Below are 22,581 nucleotides of genomic sequence, written 5' to 3' on the forward strand. Positions count from 1 at the left end.
TTGTTGAATTTTGTCAAAGGCCTTTTCTGCATCTATTGAGATAATCATGTAGTTTTTGTCATTGGTTCTGTTTATATGCTGGATTATGTTTATTGATTTGTGTATGTTGAACCAGCCTTGCAACCCAGGGATGAAGCCCATTTGATCACGGTGGATAAGCTTTTTGATGTGCTGCTGGATTCGGTTTGCCAGTATTTTATTGAGGATGTTTGCATCGATGTTCATCAGGGATACTGGTCTAAAATTCTCTTTTTTTGTTGTGTCTCTGCCAGGCTTTGGTATCAGGATGATGCTGGCCTCATAAAATGAGTTAGGGAGGATTCCCTCTTTTTCTATTGATTGGAATAGTTTCAGAAGGAATGGTACCAGCTCCTCCTTGTACCTCTGCTAGAATTTGGCTGTGAATCCATCTGGTCCTGGACTTTTTTTGGTTGGTAAGCTATTAATTATTGCCTCAATTTCAGAGGCTGTTATTGGTCTATTCAGAGATTCAACTTCTTCCTGGTTTAGTCTTGGGAGGGTGTATGTGTTGAGGAATTTATCCATTTCTTCTAGATTTTCTAGTTTATTTGCATAGAGGTGTTTATAGTATTCTCTGATGGTAGTTTGTATTTCTGTGGGATCGGTGGTGATATCCCCCTTATCATTTTTTTTTTTTTTTTTGAGACTGAGTCTGGCTCTGTCCCCCAGGCTGGAGTGCAGCAGCACCATCTCGGCTCACTGCAAGCTCCGCCTCCCGGGTTCACGCCATTCTCCTGCCTCAGCCTCCCGAGTAGCTGGGACTACAGGCGCCCGCCACCACACCCTGCTAATTTTTTTGTATTTTTAGTAGAGACGGGGTTTCACCATTTTGGCCAGGATGGTCTTGAACTCCTGACCTCGTGATCCACCTGCCTCGGCCTCCCAAAGTGCTAGGATTACAGGCTTGAGCCACCGCACCTGGCCTCTTTTATCATTTTTTATTGCATCTATTTGATTCTGCTCTATTTTCTTCTTTATTAGTCTTGCTAGCAGTCTATCAATTTTGTTGATCTTTTCAAAAAACCGGCTCCTGGATTCATTGATTTTTTGAAGGGTTTTTTGCGTCTCTATTTCCTTCAGTTCTGCTCTGATCTTAGTTATTTCTTGCCTTCTGCTAGCTTTTGAATGTGTTTGCTCTTGCTTCTTTAGTTCTTTTAATTGTGATATTAGGATGTCAATTTTAGATCTTTCCTGCTTTCTCTTGTGGCATTTAGTGCTATAAATTTCCCTCTACACACTGCTTTGAATGTGTCCCAGAGATTCTGGTATGTTGTGTCTTTGTTCTCATTGGTTTCAAAGAACATCTTTATTTATGCCTTCATTTCGTTATGTACTCAGTAGTCATTCAGGAGCAGGTTGTTCAGTTTCCATGTAGTTGAGTGGTTTTGAGTGAGTTTCTTAATCCTGAGTTCTAGTTTGATTGCACTGTGGTCTGAGAGACAGTTTAATTTCTGTTCTTTTACATTTGCTGAGGAGTGCTTTACTTCCAACTATGTGGTCAATTTTGGAATAGGTGTGATGCAGTGCTAAAAAGAATGTATATTCTGTTGATTTGGGGTGGAGAGTTCCGTAGATGTCTATTAGGTCTGCTTGGTGCAGAGCTGAGTTCAATTCCTGGATATCCTTGTTAACTTCCTGTCTTGTTGATCCGTCTAATGTTGACAGTGGGGTGTTAAAGTCTCCCATTATTATTGTGTGGGAGTCTAAGTCTCTTTCTAGGTCTCTAAGGACTTGCTTTATGAATCTGGGTGCTCCTGTATTGGGTGCATATATATTTAGGATAGTTAGCTCTTCTTGTTGAATTGATCCCTTTACCATTATGTAATGGCCTTCTTTGTCTCTTTTGATCTTTGTTGGTTTAAAGTCTGTTTTATCTGAGACTAGGATTGCAACCCCTGCCTTTTTTTATTTTCCATTTGCTTGGTAGATCTTCCTCCATCCCTTTATTTTGAGCCTATGTGTGTCTCTGCACGTGAGATGAGTTTTCTGAACACAGCACACTGATGGGTCTTGACTCTTTATCCAATTTGCATCTGTGTCTTTTAATTGAAGCATTTAGCCCATTTACATTTAAGGTTAGTATTGTTATGTGTGAATTTGATCCTGTCATTATGATGTTAGCTGGTTATTTTGCTCGTTAGTTGATGCAGTTTCTTCCTAGCCTTGATGGTCTTTACAATTTGGCATGTTTTTGCAGTGGCTGGTCCTGGTTGTTCCTTTCCATGTTTAGTGCTTCCTTCAGGAGCTCTTTTAGGGCAGGTCTGGTGGTGACAAAATCTCTCAGCATTTGCTTGTCTGTAAAGTATTTTATTTCTCCTTCACTTATGAAGCTTAGTTTGGCTGGATATGAAATTCTGGGTGGAAAATTCTTTTCTTTAAGACTGTTGAATATCAGCCCCCACTCTCTTCTGGCTTGTAGAGTTTCTGCTGAGAGATCAGCTGTTAGTCTGATGGGCTTCCCCTTGTGGGTAACCCGACCTTTCTCTCTGGCTGCCCTTAACATTTTTTCCTTCATTTCAACTTTGGTGAATCTGACAATTATGTGTCTTGGAGTTGCTCTTCTCGAGGAGTATCTTTGTGGTGTTCTCTGCATTTCCTGAATTTGAATGTTGGCCTGCCTTGCTAGATTGGGGAAGTTCTCCTGGATAATATCCTGCAGAGTGTTTTCCAACCTGGCTCCATTCTCCCCATCACTTTCAGGTACACCAATCAGACGTAGATTTGGTCTTTTCACATAGTCCCATATTTCTTGGAGGCTTTGTTTGTTTCTTTTTATTCTTTTTTCTCTAAACTTCTCTTCTCGCTTCATTTCATTCATTTGATCTTCCATCACTGATACCCTTTCTTCCAGTTGATCGAATCGGCTACTGAGGCTTGTGCATTCGTCATGTAGTTCTCGTGCTGTGGTTTTCAGCTCCATCAGGTCTTTTAAGGACTTCTCTGCATTGGTTATTCTAGTTAGCCATTCGTCTAATTTTTTTTCAAGGTTTTTAACTTCTTTGAAATGGGTTCGAACTTCTTCCTTTAGCTTGGAGTAGTTTGATCGTCTGAAGCCTTCATCTCTCAACTCATCAAAGCCATTCTCCATCCAGCTTTGTTCCATTGCTGGTGAGGAGCTGTGTTCCTTTGGAAGAGAAGAGGCGCTCTGATTTTTAGTTTCCAGTTTTTCTGCTCTGTTTTTCCCCCATCTTTGTGGTTTTATCTACCTTTGGTCTTTGATGATGGTGACGTACAGATGGGGTTTTGATGTGGATGTCCTCCTCCTAACAGTCAGGACCCTCAGCTGCAGGTCTGTTGGAGTTTGCTGGAGGTCCACTCCAGAACCTGTTTGCCTGGGTATCAGCAGCGGAGGCTGCAGAACAGCAGATATTGGTGAACAGCAAATGTTGCTGCCTGATCGTTCCTCTGGAGGTTTTGTCTCAGAGGAGTATCCAGCCGTGTGAGGTGTCAGTCCGCCCCTACTGGGGGGTGCCTCCCAGTTAGGCTACTTGGGGGTCAGGGACCCACTTGAGGAGGCAGTCTGTTCGTTCTCAGATCTCAAGCTGCGTGCTGGGAGAACCACTACTCTCTTCAAAACTGTCAGACAGGGACATTTAAGTCTGCAGAGGTTTCCGCTGCCTTTCGTTTGGCTATGCCCTGCACCCAGAGGTGGAATCTACAGAGGCAGGCAGGCCTCCTTGAGCTGTGGTGGGCTTCACCCAGTTCGAGCTTCCCGGCCGCTTTATTTACCTACTCAAGCCTCAGCAATGGTGGGCGCCCCTCCCCCAGCCTCGCTGCCACCTTGCAGTTTGATCTCAGACTGCCATGCTAGCAATGAGCGAGGCTCCGTGGACGTAGGACACTCCCAGCCAGGCACAGGATATAATCTCCTGGTGTGCCATTTGTTAAGACCATTGGAAAAGCGCAGTGTTAGGGTGGGAGTGACCCGATTTTCCAGGTGCTATCTGTCACCCCTTTCTTTGACTAGGAAAGGGAATTCCCTGACCCCTTGCGCTTCCTGGGTGAGGCGATGCCTCGCCCTGCTTCGGCTCACACTCGGTACACTGCACCCACTGTCCTGCACCCACTGTCCGACACTTCCCAGTGAGATGAACCCGGTACCTCAGTTGGAAATGCAGAAATCACCCGTCTTCTGCGTCGCTCACGCTGGGAGCTGTAGACTGGAGCTGTTCCTATTTGGCTATCTTGGCTCTACCCCCCTCATAAAGTATCATAAAGTCTATTTTTAAAACCAGCATGATATTTACATAGAGATAAAAAATATATCAGCCTGGTGCAGTGGCTCATGCCTGTAATCTCAGCACTTTGGAAGGCTGAGGTGGGCAGACTGCATGAGCCCAGGGGTTCGAGACCAGCCTGAGCAACACGGTGAAACCTTCTCTCTACAAAAAATACAAAAATTAACTGGGCGTGGTAATGTGTGCCTGTAGTCCCAGCTACTCTGGAGGCTGCAGTGGTAGGATCGCTTGAGCCCAGCAGGTTGAGGCTGCCTTGAGCAGTGGTTGTGCCACTGCTGGGTAACAGAGTGAGATACTGTCTCAAAAAAAAAAAAAAAAAGAAAGAAACTTACCAAATTGTATACTTTAAATGTTTGCAATTATACCTCAATTAAGCTGTCTAAAAAATAAACAAATAGAGTAACATCACAGAAAATGATGGAGTACAGAACTCCAAAAATCTATCCGTCCACTAAAGCAACAATTAAGCTGGATGAAAACCAGTCAAAACCAACTTTTTTTGAGCTGTAGAATCTAATCAAAAATTTACAAAACCCAGGGGAATGCTTAGTGAAGGAAGACATGGTAAATTTTGATAAGAGAGTGTTATGGCATTTTAATTTACCTGCCTTACCACCCCCAAATCCCTAATTCAATGACAACTGTGGGGACAGCAGTCTGCATTCCTGTTGCAGGTTGTTAGTGCCACAGGGATCAATATGGACCTTATTCTCAAATAATTGTAGCTATGTGTTTTGGCGTGTCTGGTCCTTCCCTGCAGGATCAACATAGGGGCTTACTTTTATTTCATCCACCTTGGAATTTTCTCAGAGCAGGAGTGGCCTCAAAGACAGCATATGTCAAAAGTACTTAGAGGCAAATATATTAGCCACAGCCTTCTGGGACAAGGGATAACAGACAGGTCAAACAGCAGAGAGAACCAAAAGCCTGGGAAAGAGGCTGGGGAAGGAAATACATGGGGAAATAAGAACTCTGAAAAAAATCCTGTATTCAGTATTCATAATAGCCAAGATATGGAATCAACCTAAGTGTCCATCAATAGATGAATGGATAAAGAAAATATGGTATATATACATAATGGAATACTACTCAGCCTATAAAAGGAAGAAAATCTTGTTATTTGTAACAACAGGAGAAACTTGGGAGTATATTATCCTAACTGAAATAAGCAAGGCACAGAAAGACAAATACTGCATAATTACACTTATGTGTGAAATTATAAAAAGTTGAATTCATAAAAGTAGATAGTAGAATGGTGATTACCAGGAACTAGGAGGTGGGGAGGAGGCATACTGGGGATACATTGGTCAAAGTATATAAAATTTCAGTTAGATACAAGAAAAAAGTTCAGGAGATCTATTGTACAACATGGTGACTACAGCTAATAATATTATATACTTGAAAATTGCCAACAGAGTAGATTTTAGATGTTCTCACCACAAAAAAATGTTAAGTATGTGAGGTAATGGATATGTTGACTAGCATGATCTAGCCATTCCAAAATGTATACATATATTAAAACATTATGTTTTACATCATAAATGCATACCTTTTTTTTTTTTTTTTTTTTTTGAGACGGAGTCTCGCTCTGTTGCCCAGACTGGAGTGCAGTGGTGTGATCTCGGCTCACTGCAACCTCTGCCTCCCCGGTTCAAGCAATTCTCCTGCCTCAGCCTCCCGAGTAGCTGAAACTACAGGCGCATGCCACTATGCTCGGCTAATTTTTTGTGTTTTAGTAGAGACAGGGTTTTACCGTGTTGCCCAGGCTGGTTGCGGACTCCTGAGCTCAGGCAATCTGCCCTCCTTGGCCTCCCAAAGTGTTGGGATTACAGGTGTGAGCCACCGTGCCTGGCCAATGCATACAATTTTTATTTGTCAATTTAGAAAATCAATCAATCAATCAATCAGAAAAGTACATGCAGATACTGGGGAATCTAGAAGGCCATATGCATGTCCAGAACGGTACACATACTCAGAAAAAAATCTACATTTGCAACTCCTATGGACCTTCAGGCTTCATGAAAGTAGGAAGCAAAGGCTAAGGCAGAGGTGTAAATGACCTAGCTAAGCACTGAAACAATGCTCCAATACAGAACCCATCTGCAAAGACCATGAAAGGTTTTTCTTTGTTTGTTTTTGTATGAGGAATCTAAGGAAATTTCTGACCAATCACAAGCTCACCACTAAGGTAATGGAAAGCTACTTCAGTGACTACGTAAGGCAAAGAATACAGTCTTTAAAAATAATAGTTTAGGCTGGGCACAGTGACTCATGCCTGTAATCCCACTTTGGGACTACACTTTGGTAGGCTGAAGTGGGAAGACCACTTGAGCACAGGAGTTCAAGACTAGCCTAGGCAACACAGCGAGACTGTCTATCTCTCTAAAAAAAAAAATTAGCTGGGGCCAGGCATGGTGGCTCACGCCTGTAATCCCAGAACTTTGAGAGGCTGAGGCAGGCAGATCACCTGAGGTCAGAAGTCTGAGACCAGCCTGACCAATACGGTGAAACCCCATCTCTACTAAAAATAGAAAAATTAGCTAGGCATGGTAGCATGTGCCTGTAATCCCAGCCAGTTGGGAGGCTGAGGCAGAAGAATCGCTTGAGCCTGGGAGGTGGAGGTTGCAGTGAGCTGAGATCACACCACTGTACTCCAGCATGGGCAACAGAGCAAGACTCCATCTTAAAAAAAAAACAAAAAAATTAGCTGGGCATGGTGACATGCACCTGTGGTCTCAGCTACTCAGGGGTAGGAGGTGGCAGGATTGCTTAAGCCCAGGAGGTTGAAGCTGCAATGAGCTGTGATTGAACCACTGCACTCCAGCCTGGGAGACAGAGCAAGACCCTGTCTCAAACAATAATAATAGTAATAATAATAATAGTTTAGAAATAGAAAATTGGAACAGACCTATAACTAGTAAGGAGATTTAATCAGTAATCAAAAAATTTCCCCAAACACAAAGCCTAGAACCAAATGGCTTTACTGGTAAATTCTATCAAACACTTAGAGAATAATTACCACCAAAACCTGTCAAGTTATTCCAAAAAGTTGAATAGGATGCAATGCTTCCCAACTCATTCTATGAGGCCAGCAAAACCCTGATACCAAAGCCAGACAATGACACTACAAGAAAAGAACAGACCAATATCCCTGATCAATATTGTTGCAAAAATCCTCAACAAAATAGTAGCAAACAAAATTCAACAGCACATTAAAAGGATTATGCTGGGCGCGGTGGCTCACGCTTGTAATCCCAGCACTTTGGGAGGCCGAGGCGGGCGGATCACGAGGTCAGGAGATCGAGACCATGGTGAAACCCCGTCTCTACTAAAAATACAAAAAAATTATCCGGGCATGGTGGCGGGCGCCTGTAGTCCCAGCTACTCGGAGAGGCTGAGGCAGGAGAATGGCGTGAACCCGGGAGGCGGAGCTTGCAGTGAGCCGAGACTGCGCCACTGCACTCCAGCCTGGGTGACAGAGCAAGACTCCGTCTCAAAAAAAAAAAAAAAAGGATTATACACCATGACGAAATAGGAGCTGTTCCTGGAATGCAAGGATGGTTCAACATACAAAAATCAATTAATATATCACATTAATGGAATTAAGGAAAAAACTATATGATGATTACAATTAATGCAGAAAAACATCTGACAAAATTCAATACCCTTTCATGATTTAAAAAAAAAAAAAACCCACTAAAAAAGCCCCAAACTAGGAACAGAACCAAACTAGGAACAGAAGAAAACAATCTCAACAAAATAAAGGCCAGTACATATACACAGATGAGTTTCCTGAACACAGCACACTGATGGGTCTTGACTCTTTATCCAGTTTGCATCTGTGTCTTTTAATTGGAGCATTTAGCCCATTTACATTTAAGGTTAATATTGTTATGTGTGAATTTGATCCTGTCATTACGATGTTAGCTGGTTATTTTGCTCGTTAGTTGATGCAGTTTCTTCCTAGCCTTGATGGTCTTTACAATTTGGCACATTTTGCAGTGGCTGGCCAACATGGTGAAACCCCGTCTCTACCAAAAATACAAAAAAAATTAGCCAGGCGTGGTGGCAGGCGCCTGTAGTCCCAGCTACTTGAGAGGCTGAGGCAGGAGAATGGTGTGAACCCAGGAGGTGGAGCTTGCAGTGAGCCAAGATCATGCCACTGCACTCCAGCGTGGGCGAAAGAGCGAGACTCCGTCTCAAAAAAAAGTAACATTAACCACATCTGTACCAAGCACAAAGTAAATATTATTAATGAACATTTTACAGATTAGGAGACTGAAGTTCAGAAAGATTAGGTACTGGCCAAACATTACAAAGTTAATCAGGTCCAGGATTCTAATATAGACTTTTCTGATCAAAGACTGTAATTATCTGAATAAACAATACAGCCTTAATTCTATATAATTCATAAGGTTATTAGCAGGACTGAGCAATATATGACTCTAAAACATTTTAAACTCATATGAGATCGGTAACATATTAGTGCACAGATTTTATACCACCAATTACATATTATTAATTTCTTACTAAATTGAAAGAAATTTCCCCTCTAGTAACAAATTCCAAAGGAAATATCTAGCAGTGAGCATAGGCTGCATTTTAACCTTTACTTTTTTCACACTGCATGTCTCAGAAATATAGAAGCAGTATTATATACTGATGGTACTATATGGATTAATCCATTGGTAAAATTCATGAAAGATATACAATCCATATATGATTATTTGTAGTATTTTCAAAATCCAATGTTTATTTTACTTTTGTAACACAAAATCATCCAATCATTTCAAATGATGTTATAGAAAAGTATTTCATTACCTGGAAATATGGTCACAATATGTTGAATAATAAAAACAGGTTATAAAAAGTATTCATTGGCTGGGCACGGTGGCTCACACCTGTAATCCCAGCACTTTGGGAGGCTGAGGCTGGCAGATCATGAGGTCAAGAGATCGAGACCATACTGGCCAACATGGTGAAACCTCGTCTCTACTAAAAGTACAAAAATTAGCTTGGCCTGGTGGTGCACGCCTGTAGTCCCAGCTACTCAGGAGGCTGAGGCAGGAGAATCACTTGAACCTAGGAGGCAGAGGTTGCAGTGAGCCAAGATCGCACCACTGCACTCCAGTCTGGTGACAGAGCGAGACCCTGTCTCAAAAAAAAAAAAAAAAAAAAAATGGCTGGGTGAGGTGGCTCATGCCTGTAATCCTAGCACTTTGAGAGTCCGAGGTGGGTGGATCATGAGGTCAGGAGATCGAGACCATCCTGGCTAACATGGTGAAATCCCGTCTCTACTAAAAATACAAAAAAAATTCACCAGGCGTGGTGGCAGGCGCCTATAGTCCCAGCTACTCGGGAGGCTGAGGCAGGAGAATGGTGTGAACCCTGAAGGCAGAGCTTGCAGTGAGCCGAGATCGCACCACTGTACTCCAGCCTGGTGACAGACCAAGTCTCCACTTCCCAAGGTGAATCATCTTTGTTTCTATTTAGATCTGAGTGTGCCTTTCTTGTAAGGTGCAGTGACAGTCTTGTAGCACTCACCTGTCCAACTGCTTGTAGGTTATAGCAGATGATGTCCTTATTTGCTACTGAAGCTCCATAGAGAAGTGTCTCTGTGAGCCAGCAAAGTCCCAGGAGCAGGTCACAGAAGCTCAGATAAAAAAGTGGTCTTATCTGTCAAAGTAATAAAATCCTCATTTCATATGTGATGTAGCTAGGAGAATGTTAACAATGTAACAATTCTTACATTTTATGTTTCTAGCAGGAAACTGGCATCATTTTTCTGGGGCCTCTGCCATTGGTTGATTGTGGGGAATGCAAAGGAAGACTACAGATAGGAAGGAATCTATAACCACTATAACCACAGTTATCCCAACTGTTCTGGAATCAGAGTACTCATGGATAGATTAGTACTGAACTGTCTTACTCACAGGGACATTCCTTTCTTAGGTATAGGGTTAAAAAAAGAGTGGAAAGATGAGAAATTTTGTGGTGGAGATGTACCACAAGGAGACAATTGAGAGTGGTTTAGTGGCACAGGCAACATCTTCTTTTTTTTTTTTTTTTTTTTTTGAGACAGAGTTTCACTCTGTCACCCAGGCTGGAGTGCAGTGGCACGATCTCGGCTCACTGCAAGCTCCGCCTCCTGGGTTCATGCCATTCTCCTGCCTCAGCCTCCCAAGTAGCTGGGATTACAGGTGCCCACCATCACACCAGGCTAATTTTTTGTATTTTTAGTAGAGATGGGGTTTCACCGTGTTAGCCAGGATGGTCTCGATCTCCTGACCTTGTGATCCACCCGCCTCAGCCTCCCAAAGTGCTGGGATTACAGGCGTGAGCCACCGAGCCCGATGGCAACATCTTCTAAATATAAGAAATGAGGTATTCTGCTAAGTGTTTAGGAATGTGGCTGAGGACTTAAAGAAAATGAAAACATGTTTACAGTAATAAAAAGTCAGGGTAAAAAGTCAGCAATACTGAAAAATGTCAGAATGAATTGTATATGTTGCCTTTCAATTTCTGACCACACTGGTGAAATTTGTCTTTTTCTTATCCTTCTCCTTTTGGCATCCCCATTCCCACCTATCTAAAAATAGTTTTGGTCATTCTATGGAGAAAATTATAAAACATTTATTGAGGGACTCCTAAAGATTAAATACAATCTCAGTGAAATCTCAACCTATTTTCCTGTGGAACTTGACAAGCTGACTCTAAATCTGATGTAGAAGTACAAAATATCACCCTGTGAGCCACAATCCAAGGGAGTAACAGTGGGGTGTTTGCCTTCTTAGGGAGAAGCTCTCATCCATGGCACACCTGGCATGGGCAAACTCCTTTGATGTGCCACACCTGCAGCTGGTGGATGATGGCCTCACGGACCTCCACAGCAGTCCCACAAGACACGCAGGGCCCCCCCACTGCTCTCTTAACCTGGCAGCTGCTGCCTTATAAAAGTAGAGTTGTGAAGTTGACTCCACGAAGTATTATGCACTGTGTGGCTCTCATTGGGTCTTAGGTTGTGGTCTGACACACACTGCGGTCATTCCCCTGGGTTTAGTGAAATGCTGTATGTAGGTGGACCCACAAAAGTACAATGGCATATTTAATGGATTCTCAGTTACACTTAAGGAGGATGGTATTCATTGTTTGGCTAAAGGACGGGCTCTGACTTTCACTGGCCACTCCATGCAGGGGCTCTGCAAGTTTGGCTTTTATGAAGTCTTTAACGTCTTGTATAGCAACATACTCCCAGAGCATGTTACCTCTGGTGCACATCACTGTATTTGGCTGCCTCCGCCAGTGCCGAATTCTTTGCTGTGATTGCCCTATGGAAGCTGCTAAAGTTCAAATTCAAACCCAACAACGTTAGACCAAGACTTTGAGGGAGGCAGCTTCCAAGACGTATAAGGAAGAAGGCCTAAAAACATTTACAAAGGGGTTGCTCCTCTCTGGATGAGACAGCATATGCCATGATGAAGTTTGCCTGCTTTTAAGGTACTGTTGAAGCATTGTACAAGTTTGTGGTTTGGAAGCCCTGTGGTGAATGTTCAAAGGCAGAGGAGCTGGTTGTAACATTTGTAGCAGGTTACATACCTGGAGTGTTTTGTGCAATTGTTTCTCACCCTGATGATTCTGTGGTATCTGTGTCGAATAAAGAAAAAGGTAGCAGTGCTTCTCAAGTCCTCCAGAGACTTGGATTTAAAGGTGTATGGAAGGGACTGTTTGTCTGTATCATTATGACTGGTACTCTGACTGCACTACAGTAGTTTATCTATGATTCTGTGAAGGTCTACTTCAGCCTTCCTTGCCCTCCCCCACCCAAGATGCCAGAATCTCTGAAGAAGCAGCTCAGGTTAACTCAGCAGACAGATCAAAGCAAATGTGGACTGAAACTGCATGTTGATCAGTGTTGAAGAAAGTACAAAAGGAACTTTCATATATTTGACAGTGTAGGAAATTGTCTATTCCTGATATAATTACTATAGTACTTTTGCTTAAGTCAAGAGTTTCAAATTTACTATTGAAATAAACCCAACTCTTCAGGAAAAAAAGAAAGAAATACAAAATATTAAGATAACCAAGACACTCTTGAAAAAAAAGGAGAACTTGCCCCACCTCATCTTAAGACTTATTGCGGGATCTGGCCAACAGCCCACAATGCAATGGGGCTCTTTCTTTGTTCCCAAGCGGATCGGCAGGTCGAGAAATAAAAGACACACACAAAATAGTGAAAGCTGGGTCCAGGGTGTCACCGCCTTCTGGTCCTGCGATACCACCAATGCACTGGATATACCAGCATTTATTATTAAGTTTAGTGAGGGCGGGGGTAGGTTAGTGAGGGATTTAGGGTCATTTGATTATGAGGTGAGATGATCACATGGGGATGAAGTAATGCCTTAATGTAACATCGGTATGCAGAAGTACAGTATACAGAGATAAGAATTTACAATATAGTGTGTGTCTCAGCAATTTCTAACAGAGCCTTAAAACAGAAACACAGTCTATCCATAACCTATGTTTAGTAAGATACTAATCAGCAGTAACATTTGCAGCAAAAGTTGGTTGCAAACAATCAATAGAAACAGGACGTGAAACAACCGGTTAGACCACAAATTCTCAGAAGCGGGTATGCCTTAACCCTAAAGAGACCTAGAAAAGCTGTGGCAAGATAAGGGCGTTTATAACCCTATCTTATCCATATGAACAGGCGCCCCTTATGTGTCCATTTATAAGCTCTCCACAAGGGTCACATTCCATTCCCAGAGCTATGAACATCTGCTTTTCTGGGATAGTAATCTTGGTGATGTGAAACCTCCCTGACTGCACGTCCATTTATAGGCTCTCTGCAGGGAGAAGCACATCACGCGCTGTTAGCTCATTCTGGCAGCCCAACCTTGCATTGTCTTTATGCAACCCTGTATGCAATTTTGTATAATAATCAGAAGCATTTCATCTTTTATTCCGTAGCAATAGTTTCAGGGGGTCTCCCTACAAAAACTAACATAGACCTAGAGTAAAGATACTGTGGTACTAGTACGGGGATGGACAAATAGGTGAATAGAATGAAAACAGCCCAAATTAAACCCAGCAATATATATATAGATCTCTGATATATGATATAAGTGGTTTTTTCAATCAATAGAAAAGAGATAGTCTTTTCAAAGTATGAAGCTTGAACAATTGGGTATCCATACAGGAAAAAAAAAATGAAATTAGGCTCCTACTTTGTATCTCACACTACACTCAAAAAATCAGTTCTAGGACGCGCACGGTGGCTCACATCTGTAATCCCTGCACTTTGGGAGGTGGGCAGATCACCTGAGGTCAGGAGTTCAAAACCAGCCTGGCCAACATGGTGAAATTCCATCTCTACTAAAAATACAAAAATTAGCTGGGCATGGTGGCAGGCGTCTGTAATCCCAGCTACTCAGGAGGCTGAGGCAGGAGAATCATTTGAACCCAGGAGGTGGAGGTTGCAGTGAGCTGAGATCACGCCACTGCACTCCAGCCTGAGCGACAGAGTGAGACTACATCTAATCAGTTCTAGGCCAGGCTCAGTGACTACATGTCTATAATCCTAACATTTTGGGAGGCTGAGGCAGGAGGACTGCTTGAGCCCAGGAGTTCAAGACCAGACTGGGAAACATGGTGAGACTCCATCTCTAAAAATAAAATAAAAAGTAAAAAAATTAGCTGGGCATGGTGACACACACTTGTGGTCTCAGCTACTTGGGAGCCTGAGGCAGGAGGATCACTTGAGCCCAGGAGGTCAAGGCTGCAGTGACCATGATTGCATCACTGCACTTCAGCCAGGGAAACAGAACAAGACCCTGTCTCAAAAAAAAAAAAAAAAAAAAAAAAAAAAATTCCATTCCAAGTGGTTTATAAACCTAAATGCAAAAGGGCAAAAACGTAAACCTTTTTTTACATTCTATAGGAGAATGTCTTCAATTTTTGGTTAGGGAAAATTTTCCTAACAAAACACAAAAAGCTCTAAAAGAAATAATGAAAAAAATCAACCACATTAAAATGAAAAAATTAAGTCTGTGTCAAGACACCACAAAGAAAGTAAAAAGACATACCACAAAATAGGAGAAGATATTTGTAACACATATAACTGACAAAGGATCCAAACTGTGTTTTAAAAAAATTATAAAGCAATAAGAAAAACTCAACAGAAAAACAGGCAAAAATATTTAACAAAAGAGGAAATCCAAATGGCCATAAACATATGAAAATATAGCCTACTTTATTAGTAACAAAGGAAACGAAAAATTAAAACCACAATAAGAAAATAATTACACACCCATGGCAAAAATTTTAAAAGTCCGATAACAGCAAGTATTAACGGGAACAAAAAGCAACAGGACTGAAATCTGGATACTGATTATCTCTAGAGGTGAGAGGGAGAGCTGTGATTGGGAAGAACCTCAATAGGTATATGTCTGGAGGTACAGGTAATGTTCCATTTCTTGTCACTAGTGTTTGTTTATAATCATTCTTTAAACAGTACATACATGTTTTATGCATTATAATTCATGTCTGATATATCTCACAATAAAAAAATACATTTACAAATTTTAAAGTCCTGGCCAAGCATTGTGGCTCAAGCCTGTAATCCCAGCACTTTGTGAGGCTGAGGCGGGAAGACTGAATGAAGCCAGGAGTTCCAGGCCAGCCTTGGCAACATAATGAGACCCCTGTCTCTACAAAATTAAAAATTAAAAAAATTAGCTGGATATAGTGGCATGCACCTGTAGTCTCAGCTATTCAGGAAGCTGAGGTGGCAGGATGGCTTGGGCCTAGCAGTTTGAGGCTACAGTAGGCTATGATCCTGTACTATGGCCTGAATGACACAGCAAAATCCTGTTATCTAAAAAAAAAAAAAACAAAAACAAAAACAAAAAACAGATATTACCTAATATGAGAACTAATCTCCCCATGTGTACAAAAGAGAATTTTTCTCATCTTTTTCTCCCAAGCCCACCTGTACAAGAGGATTTTTCTCATATGTTTCTCCCAAACCAGAAAAAGAGATAAGATGCTAATTAATATCTTGTTAATAGGGTTAGATGGTCAAGTTGCCTTGGCTAACAGAAACATAAAAAAGTGTAATAATATGTAATAAAACATTTAAAAGTATAAAGTATTTAATAAATATCAGCTATTATGTTAACCACATATGGCCTTTTCTCTGGGTAAGCTTGCTAAAATTCCAGCTGGATGGCACAGTCATAGATTCTACTGGCTTATGAGCTATCACAAGTTTATAACTGTTAAGAGATTAAAAAAACTAAGACTAAATATGAAATGGTGAAGCCAATAAATATATAGAGACAAATCTCTAAATTTAAAATGTTTTATTTGGGAAGCAAGAATTGCGTTTCAGGGCATACACACAGACATGTCTGAAGAACAAAGAGATGATTGGGAGTTTTATTAGAAAGGGAAATAGTACATGTTGTTTTGAAAGCAAGCTCACTGGCATCAAAGAAAGTTTTGGGAGTCGGCAAATTCTGATTAGTGAGTGACCATGGTATGTAAAACTAGTCCTAAGAGTCAGGGCAAGTCATTTTGGCAACTACAAGATCAAACTGGTCTCAGGGTTACATTGGGCTATTTCAGTAGCTGGGCTTGTGAAAATATTAATTATTGGAGCAGGTGCTATGTGCTCTGAGAGCTTGTTCCCCTTGGCTTCTCGACTCCAATTTAGTTGGGTATGACAAGAATGATCCAATATGTATAATCAACTTTCACATAAATAATCCCTGGAGAAGAAAAGCAGCCACGCAGCTTTTGTGAGCAATAACATTCTAATCATTAATTCAAGAAATAGCCCTAAGAGGCCAGGCGCAGTGGCTCATGCCTGTAATCCCCAGAACTTTGGGAGGCCGAGGCGAGATCACCTGAGATCAGGAGTTCGAGACCAGCCTGACCAATGTAGTGAAACCCTGTCTCTACTAAAAATACAAAAAAATTAGCCAGGCATGATGGCACATGCCTGTAGTCCCAGCTACTCGGGAGGCTGAGGCAGGAGAATCACTTGAATCCAGGAGATGGAGGTTACAGTGAGCCGAGATCACACCACTGCACTCCAGCCTGAATGACAAAGCAAGACTCTCAGGAAAGGGAAAGGAGGAAAAGGGGAAAGGAAAGGTAAGGGCCCTATGTATAGGGAGATGTTAAAACATATCAGAAGTTTTTAGCAGGGCAAAGGAGGACAAAACAAGGTGAGGTTTGCTTGCACTCAATTCTAATAACAGAAGATAAAGTTCAATCAATTATACAACAAAAATTAACTGAGTACCTATTATTGAAATCAAGAAACATTCTACCCCTCCTATGTATAACAAGGCATTATTTTGAAGGAAATACAAAGAAATGTATAATATAGCTCATGCTCTTAAGAAAAATACAACCAGCATAGTGACTGGTAATAAAGAAAACCCAAAAAAGCATAAGATATGGTCCTAAACATGAAAGCAAAAACTCTTTAAAAAAAACCCACATATATATACATTTGTATGTGTCCTTTTTTTTACTTAGAAATTCAACTTTATTTACAAATGTTCTTCTATTTACAAAGAGGCCATTCTAGCTCTTTAAAAATATTGTAACTGGGCTGGGCGCGGTGGCTTACGCCTGTAATCCCAGCACTTTGGGAGGCCAAGGAGGGTGGATCATGAGGTCAGGAGTTCAACACCAGCTTGACCAACATGGTGAAACCCCGTTTCTACTAAAAATACAAAAATTAGCTGGGCATAGTGGCGCATGCCTGTAATCCCAGCTACTCAGGAGGCTGAGCCAGAATTGCTTGAACCGAGACCCTGGTGACGGAGGTTGCAGTGAGCTGAGACTGTGCCACTGCACTCCAGCTTGGGCTACACAGCGAGACTCCAGCTCAAAAAAAAAAAAAAAAGAAAAAAATATATAGTAACCAATAATTTTCACAAAAACCATTTACATTGTTTCAACCTTTCTGCTTAAAACTGTATTACGAGATGAGCAAACAATCCCACAAGATGATTTGAGACATAAAAAAATAAACAAAAGACAACCTATCCAGCATGAATGTCCTATTGACAAACACAATGAAGAATTAAGAATCACAACCCACAGCGTGCCACTTCACCAAGAAATGGAACTGTAAAGATTTTGGGGGAGGTAAATGCTTCACAACAGTCTTCATGTGTAGTACAGTTTAATTGTGATTGTTTAGGACTGCTCTTGCAGGCTAATATTTATGCTGCTTTTTTTTTTTAAAGTCATCATTGTAGAAAGGGTAGACTTTTGTAGATTTTTCTAACAATGAAAATATGTAGACACTGGTCTGGTCTCAACATTTAGTCCAATTAATAAAATAATAAATGCATTAAAAAAGTAAAACAAAATCATCATGTGACTAACACAATTCTCCTTGATATATCAGAGAGTATTACTCCACAATAGTGTCTATAAATTTGAATTATCCGTAGCTGAAACAATATACAAACAAAATAATTAGCCGGGCGCGGTGGCTCACGCTTGTAATCCCAGCACTTTGGGAGGCTGAGGCGGGCGGATCACGAGGTCCGGAGATCGAGACCACGGTGAAACCCCGTCTCTACTAAAAATACAAAAAATTAGCCGGGCGCGGTGGCGGGCGCCTGTAGTCCCAGCTACTCGGAGAGGCTGAGGCAGGAGAATGGCGTGAACCCGGGAGGCGGAGCTTGCAGTGAGCCGAGATTGCGCCACTGCACTCTAGCCTGGGCGACAGAGCGAGACTCTGTCTCAAAAAAAAAAAAAAAAAAAAAAAAAAAAAAAAAAAAAAAAATAATTAACCAAGGAGTTCAAAATAAAATTACTCAAATTACCTATTTATTATTTTACGTGTAGCAATAACTTTTTAAAAATCCTTTAAATTTCATCTAGGGATAAGCATTCACATCATAGCTAAGTCCCAAAGAACTTCAAAACTTTTTTAAAAAATTTATCCCTCAGAAATGAGAGATAGAAAAATATCTTTAAAAACAGAAACAACAGTCTTATGCACTCTTTTAACAATCTCAGCACACAGTGAGCTACCATTAACAGTGAGCAAATATTCCAGTCCTGGAGAGTTACTGCCTCTCATGATCTGATTTTTTTTCTTTTCTTTTTTTTTTTTGAAATAGGGTCTCACTTTGTCACCCAGACTGGAGTGCAGTGGCCCGATCTTGGCTTACTGCAGTCTTACTTACTTACTTCCTGAGCCTCCCAGGCTCAAGTGATCCTCCCATCTCAGCCTTTATTCCAGTAATGACCTAAATAATAACTTCTGCTAGCATCTCTTCTGAGTCTCCATTTCCTCTACTGATATTCATCCAAATAATAAAAGTAACACAATTGCAATTGAGTTTACTATTATCAATGGCATTCTCATCACAGTTGTTACAGATTGAATACGGTTCATTAGCTGAGATTTAATTCCTGGCTTTTCCCCAAATCCACCAATTCTCTGGTCTATTCTCCAGCCAATGTTCTTGAGGAATCTCTCTTCGTGCAGCATGGCAATGGCATTGACACAGAGCAGGGCTGCCTGCAGCAGTGAGTACAAGGTAAAGGCCATGACCATCCAAGCTCCCGTGAGGTCCAGCTGATTCCTCTCTGCTACCACAAGGGACTTGGCGCCACCATGGCTGGTGCTTTCCTCTCTATTTGTCTTTAATTTAAACCATGGGCAGAATAAACCAAGAGCTCTCCCTACTCAAGAGCATCTCTATTTTGTTTTAATTATAAATAATAAGAAAAAAGAGTCATGTCCTAAGCCAAATTAGACCTTAACACCTTATATCTTTATAAAGTCCCAACCCACTGTTATGCCAGAAAGTCACCTTGGATAGTAGTTTTCAAACAAGAACAATTTTGCCCCGATCCAACCCTCACAGGGATATTCAGCAATTTTTTTATTTTTAAGAGATGGGGTCCTGCTCTGTCACCCAGGCTGAAGTGCAGTGATATGATCATAGCTCACTGCAGCCTTGAACTCCTGTGCTCAAGCAATCCTCCCACCTCAGCCTCCTGGGTAGCTAGAACTATAGGCACCTGCCACTACACCTGGACCATTTGGCATTGTTTGAAGAAATTTTTGGTTGTCACAACTGAAGAACAGGGGATTTACTACTAGTATCCAGCTGGTAAAGGCTGCCAAACAACCTAATGTACAGGACTACAAATAATTATCTAGCCCCAAATCTCAATAAAGCTGAGGTTGAGAAACCCTGCTTTCAGAGATAAAGCTTAGCTCTCTCTATTGTGTAACTCAGACTTTATTAACTTAGTCATATCTGAACTCAAATTCCAGCAAAGGAAATAAACATTAAGAAAATCTGAATCACAAGATGTTTGCCTTAAAATTACTTCGGCAGGCAATGACAATACAGTATCAAGACTTTTACTTTCCAGTTTGACTTACACAGTCACAATCTACCACTGAAACTTCAAAATCCATTTTCATTGGACATTATATTTTGGTGGTTTAAAAGTGTATGGGGGAGAGGCTCTGGAACAAGACAAGGTTGCATTCAAATTCCAGCTCCAACACTTACTAGCTCTAAGAACTTAGGTAAGTCCCCCTTACCAGGATTCAGTTTCCTTGTCTGCAATATCAGACTAATAATATCCATCTCAAAGTTTTTTAAGGATTAAATGAAAAATACATTGAAAGCACTGAGCAAATATATCTAGAATATAATAAATATTAAAAATTTTGTTTAGTTTGGAGAGCAATTATAGTTGAGAGTATCGACTTTTAAAAATCCTTGCTCTTGGCCAGGTATGGTGGCTCACACCTGTAATCCCAGCACTTTGGGAGGTCCAGGCAGGTGGATCAGGAGATCAGGAGTTCAAGATTAACCAGGCCAAGATGGTGAAACCCTGGCTGAAGCAGGAGAATTGCTTGAACCCAGGAGACGAAGGTTGCAGTGAGCCGAGATTGCACCATCACACTCCAGCCTGGGCAACAAGAGCGAAACTCTGTCTCCAAAAAAAAAAAAAAAAAAAAAAAAATTAGCTAGACGCGGTGGCAGTCACCTATAATCCCAGCTACTTGGGAGGCTGAGACAGGAGAATCACTTGAACCTAGGCGGCAGACGTTGTAGTGAGCCAAGATCGTGCCACTGCACTTCAGCTGCGGCAACAGAGTGAGACTCCATCTCAAAAAAAAAAAAAAAAAAGAAAAGAAAAAGAAAAAAAACCCTGCTCTTCTACTTACTGTGTAACTTGAACAAATTATTTCCTGACCTTGAACCACAATTTCCTCTTTTGTGAAATGGGCCTAATACTATCCCTGTTATAGATTGATGAGGACCAATGAGATTAAGTATGTAAAGCACTCAGCATAGTTGGAAAATACTAAGTGTTCAACATACAGACGTTACTTTTATTATTAAAGTGAGCCCAATAAAACCCAATGGCATTTTCCACATATAAAAGCTCTCCCATACATGTCCTGACCTATGCTTTGTCTAATTTTGTGCTATTTGGTCTGGTTAGAGAATAGTTGTTATATTTCTCTTAAAATCTGTTTACTAAGCTAGAAAATACATCAGTCTCCCTAGTACTCTGTTAATCAGGAAGGTTTTGAATTTGATCTTTTTGGTATGAATAGTTTAAGATGTATTTTTACTCTGTTTTCACCATAAAATTGCAATTGCCTAGAAGGCCAGAGAAGCAAAATAAGTATGTTTCATACAGCAAAGTTTTTAAACAACCTCCTAGTCCCAGTAGCAATTTTACTAAAGTATCAAAATCAGAGAACTCACCTCTAGGCAAGCTCCTGCTATGCTTAGAGTGAATATCGGATTCAGACAACATTCTGTTTCCTTAGCCTTAGCAATTAATGCATACTAAAGAAATCCACATTTAATAGTTAATCTCAGGGCCGGGCACGGTGGCTCACGCCTGTAATCCCAGCACTTTGGGAGGCCGAGGCAGGTGGATCATGAGGTCAGGAGATCGAGACCATCCTGGCTAACACAGTGAAACCCTGTCTCTACTAAAAATACAAAAAATTAGCCGGGCGTGGTGGTGAGCGCCTGTAGTCCCAGCTACTCAGAAGGCTGAGGCAGGAGAATGGCATGAACTCGGGAGGCAGAGCTTGCAGTGAGCCGAGATTGTGCCACTGCACTCCAGCCTGGGTGACAGAGCAAGACTATGTCTCAAAAAAAAAAAAAAGTTAATCTCTCAGAATTCAAAGGTATAGCTAAAATAATTACCTAGAAGAAAAGGGAGCCCTATTGACCATGCCAAAAATATCTCATTGTATCATCATGACAAATTTAAAAGTAATTCATAGAATTATTTCACCATTTACAGGTAATATCTGTTATTTGTTTCAGAGACTAAGTCACTAAAAAGTTCAAATCCAACATAAAGAGAAATCACTCACCTCTGGAGATTTCTGTATATTCTGGAATACGGCATAGGCAATAAGTGAACTTGAACCTATAACACTGAGAGATTTAGAAGATGATTGATCATTAAAGCAGGACAATGGAGTGCCATCATTTTTGTTATTAATTTTGGGTTTTTTTTACAGTTTTATTGGCATAATTGATATAAAATAAACTGCATTAAAAAATTTTTTAGACACAGGGTCTTGCTATGTCAGCCAGGCTGGAGTGCAGTGGTGCCACTGTAGCTCAACGTAACCTTGAACTCCTGGGCCCCAGTGATCCTCCTGTCTCAGCCTCCTGAGTAGCTAGGACTATAGGTGTGCATCACCACAACTGGCTAATTATTTTATTTTTTGTAGAGACAGGGTCTTGCTATGTTGCCCAGGCTGGTCTCAAACTCCTGGCCTCATGTGATCTTCCCACTTTGGCCTCTCAAGCACTGAGATTACAGGTGTGGGCCACCATGCCCAGCCCTGCACATATTTTTTTTTTTAGAGACGGGGTCTCCTTCCGTCACCTGGGCTAGAGTACAGTCGTACAATCACAGCTCACTGCAGCCTCCAACTCCTGGGCTAAAGTGATCCTCCCACCTTAGCCTCCTGAATAGCTGAAACTACGGGTGTCTGCTACCATGCCCAGCTAATTTTTTTAAATTTTTTGTAGAGACAGGGTCTCGCTATGTTGCCCAGGCTGGTCTCAAACTCTTGGGCTCAGGCCATCCTCCTGCCTTGGCCTCCCAAAATGCTGGGATTACAGGCATGGGCCACCATATCCAGCCAATATTTTTAAACAAATATAGAATGCTTCACAAATTTGCATGTTCTCCTTATCCAGAGGCCATGCCAACCTTTTTGTTTTTTTTTTAATTTTTTTTGAGATAGGGTCTCGCTCTGTCAACCAGGCTG

At 41.3% G+C, this 22,581-nt stretch overlaps 2 protein-coding genes and 1 pseudogene across 8 annotated transcripts in view; 1 reads left to right on the forward strand and 2 right to left on the reverse strand.

The window, feature by feature from the left end:
- Positions 1-22,581, reverse strand: part of TMEM116 (transmembrane protein 116) — a 91,862-nt gene that overhangs the window by 53,737 nt on the left and 15,544 nt on the right. For 4 of the 7 annotated variants that reach the window (XM_055238724.2, XM_055238727.2, XM_055238725.2 and 1 more), the window contains exons 3-4: positions 21,670-21,733; positions 9,804-9,935 (exon numbers count right to left, since the gene is read on the reverse strand). In XM_055238724.2, coding sequence (XP_055094699.1) covers positions 9,804-9,935; positions 21,670-21,733 — 196 coding nt within the window. The remainder of the gene's footprint in view (positions 1-9,803; positions 9,936-21,669; positions 21,734-22,581) is intronic. The other 3 variants (XM_063614512.1, XM_063614513.1, XM_055238728.2) reach the window with 2 other exon arrangements.
- Positions 10,639-12,236, forward strand: LOC129459330 (solute carrier family 25 member 3-like; annotated as a pseudogene).
- On the reverse strand, positions 15,608-21,730 carry LOC129460624 (immediate early response 3-interacting protein 1-like). The gene is made up of 2 exons (XM_063614532.1): positions 21,670-21,730; positions 15,608-20,255 (listed from the first exon to the last, which is right to left on the reverse strand). Exon 2 carries the CDS (start codon positions 18,853-18,855, stop codon positions 18,601-18,603), a length of 255 nt encoding a protein of 84 aa, XP_063470602.1. The 5' UTR covers positions 18,856-20,255; positions 21,670-21,730; the 3' UTR covers positions 15,608-18,600.

The sequence above is a fragment of the Symphalangus syndactylus genome, chromosome 13 (genome assembly GCF_028878055.3).
Source record: "Symphalangus syndactylus isolate Jambi chromosome 13, NHGRI_mSymSyn1-v2.1_pri, whole genome shotgun sequence".
NCBI classification, from domain to species: Eukaryota; Metazoa; Chordata; class Mammalia; order Primates; family Hylobatidae; genus Symphalangus; species Symphalangus syndactylus.

What these genes read in the sequence shown, in the direction of transcription:
- LOC129460624 (XM_063614532.1), bottom strand. Translation starts at nt 18,855, where the DNA reads ATGGTCATGGCCTTTACCTTGTACTCACTGCTGCAGGCAGCCCTGCTC.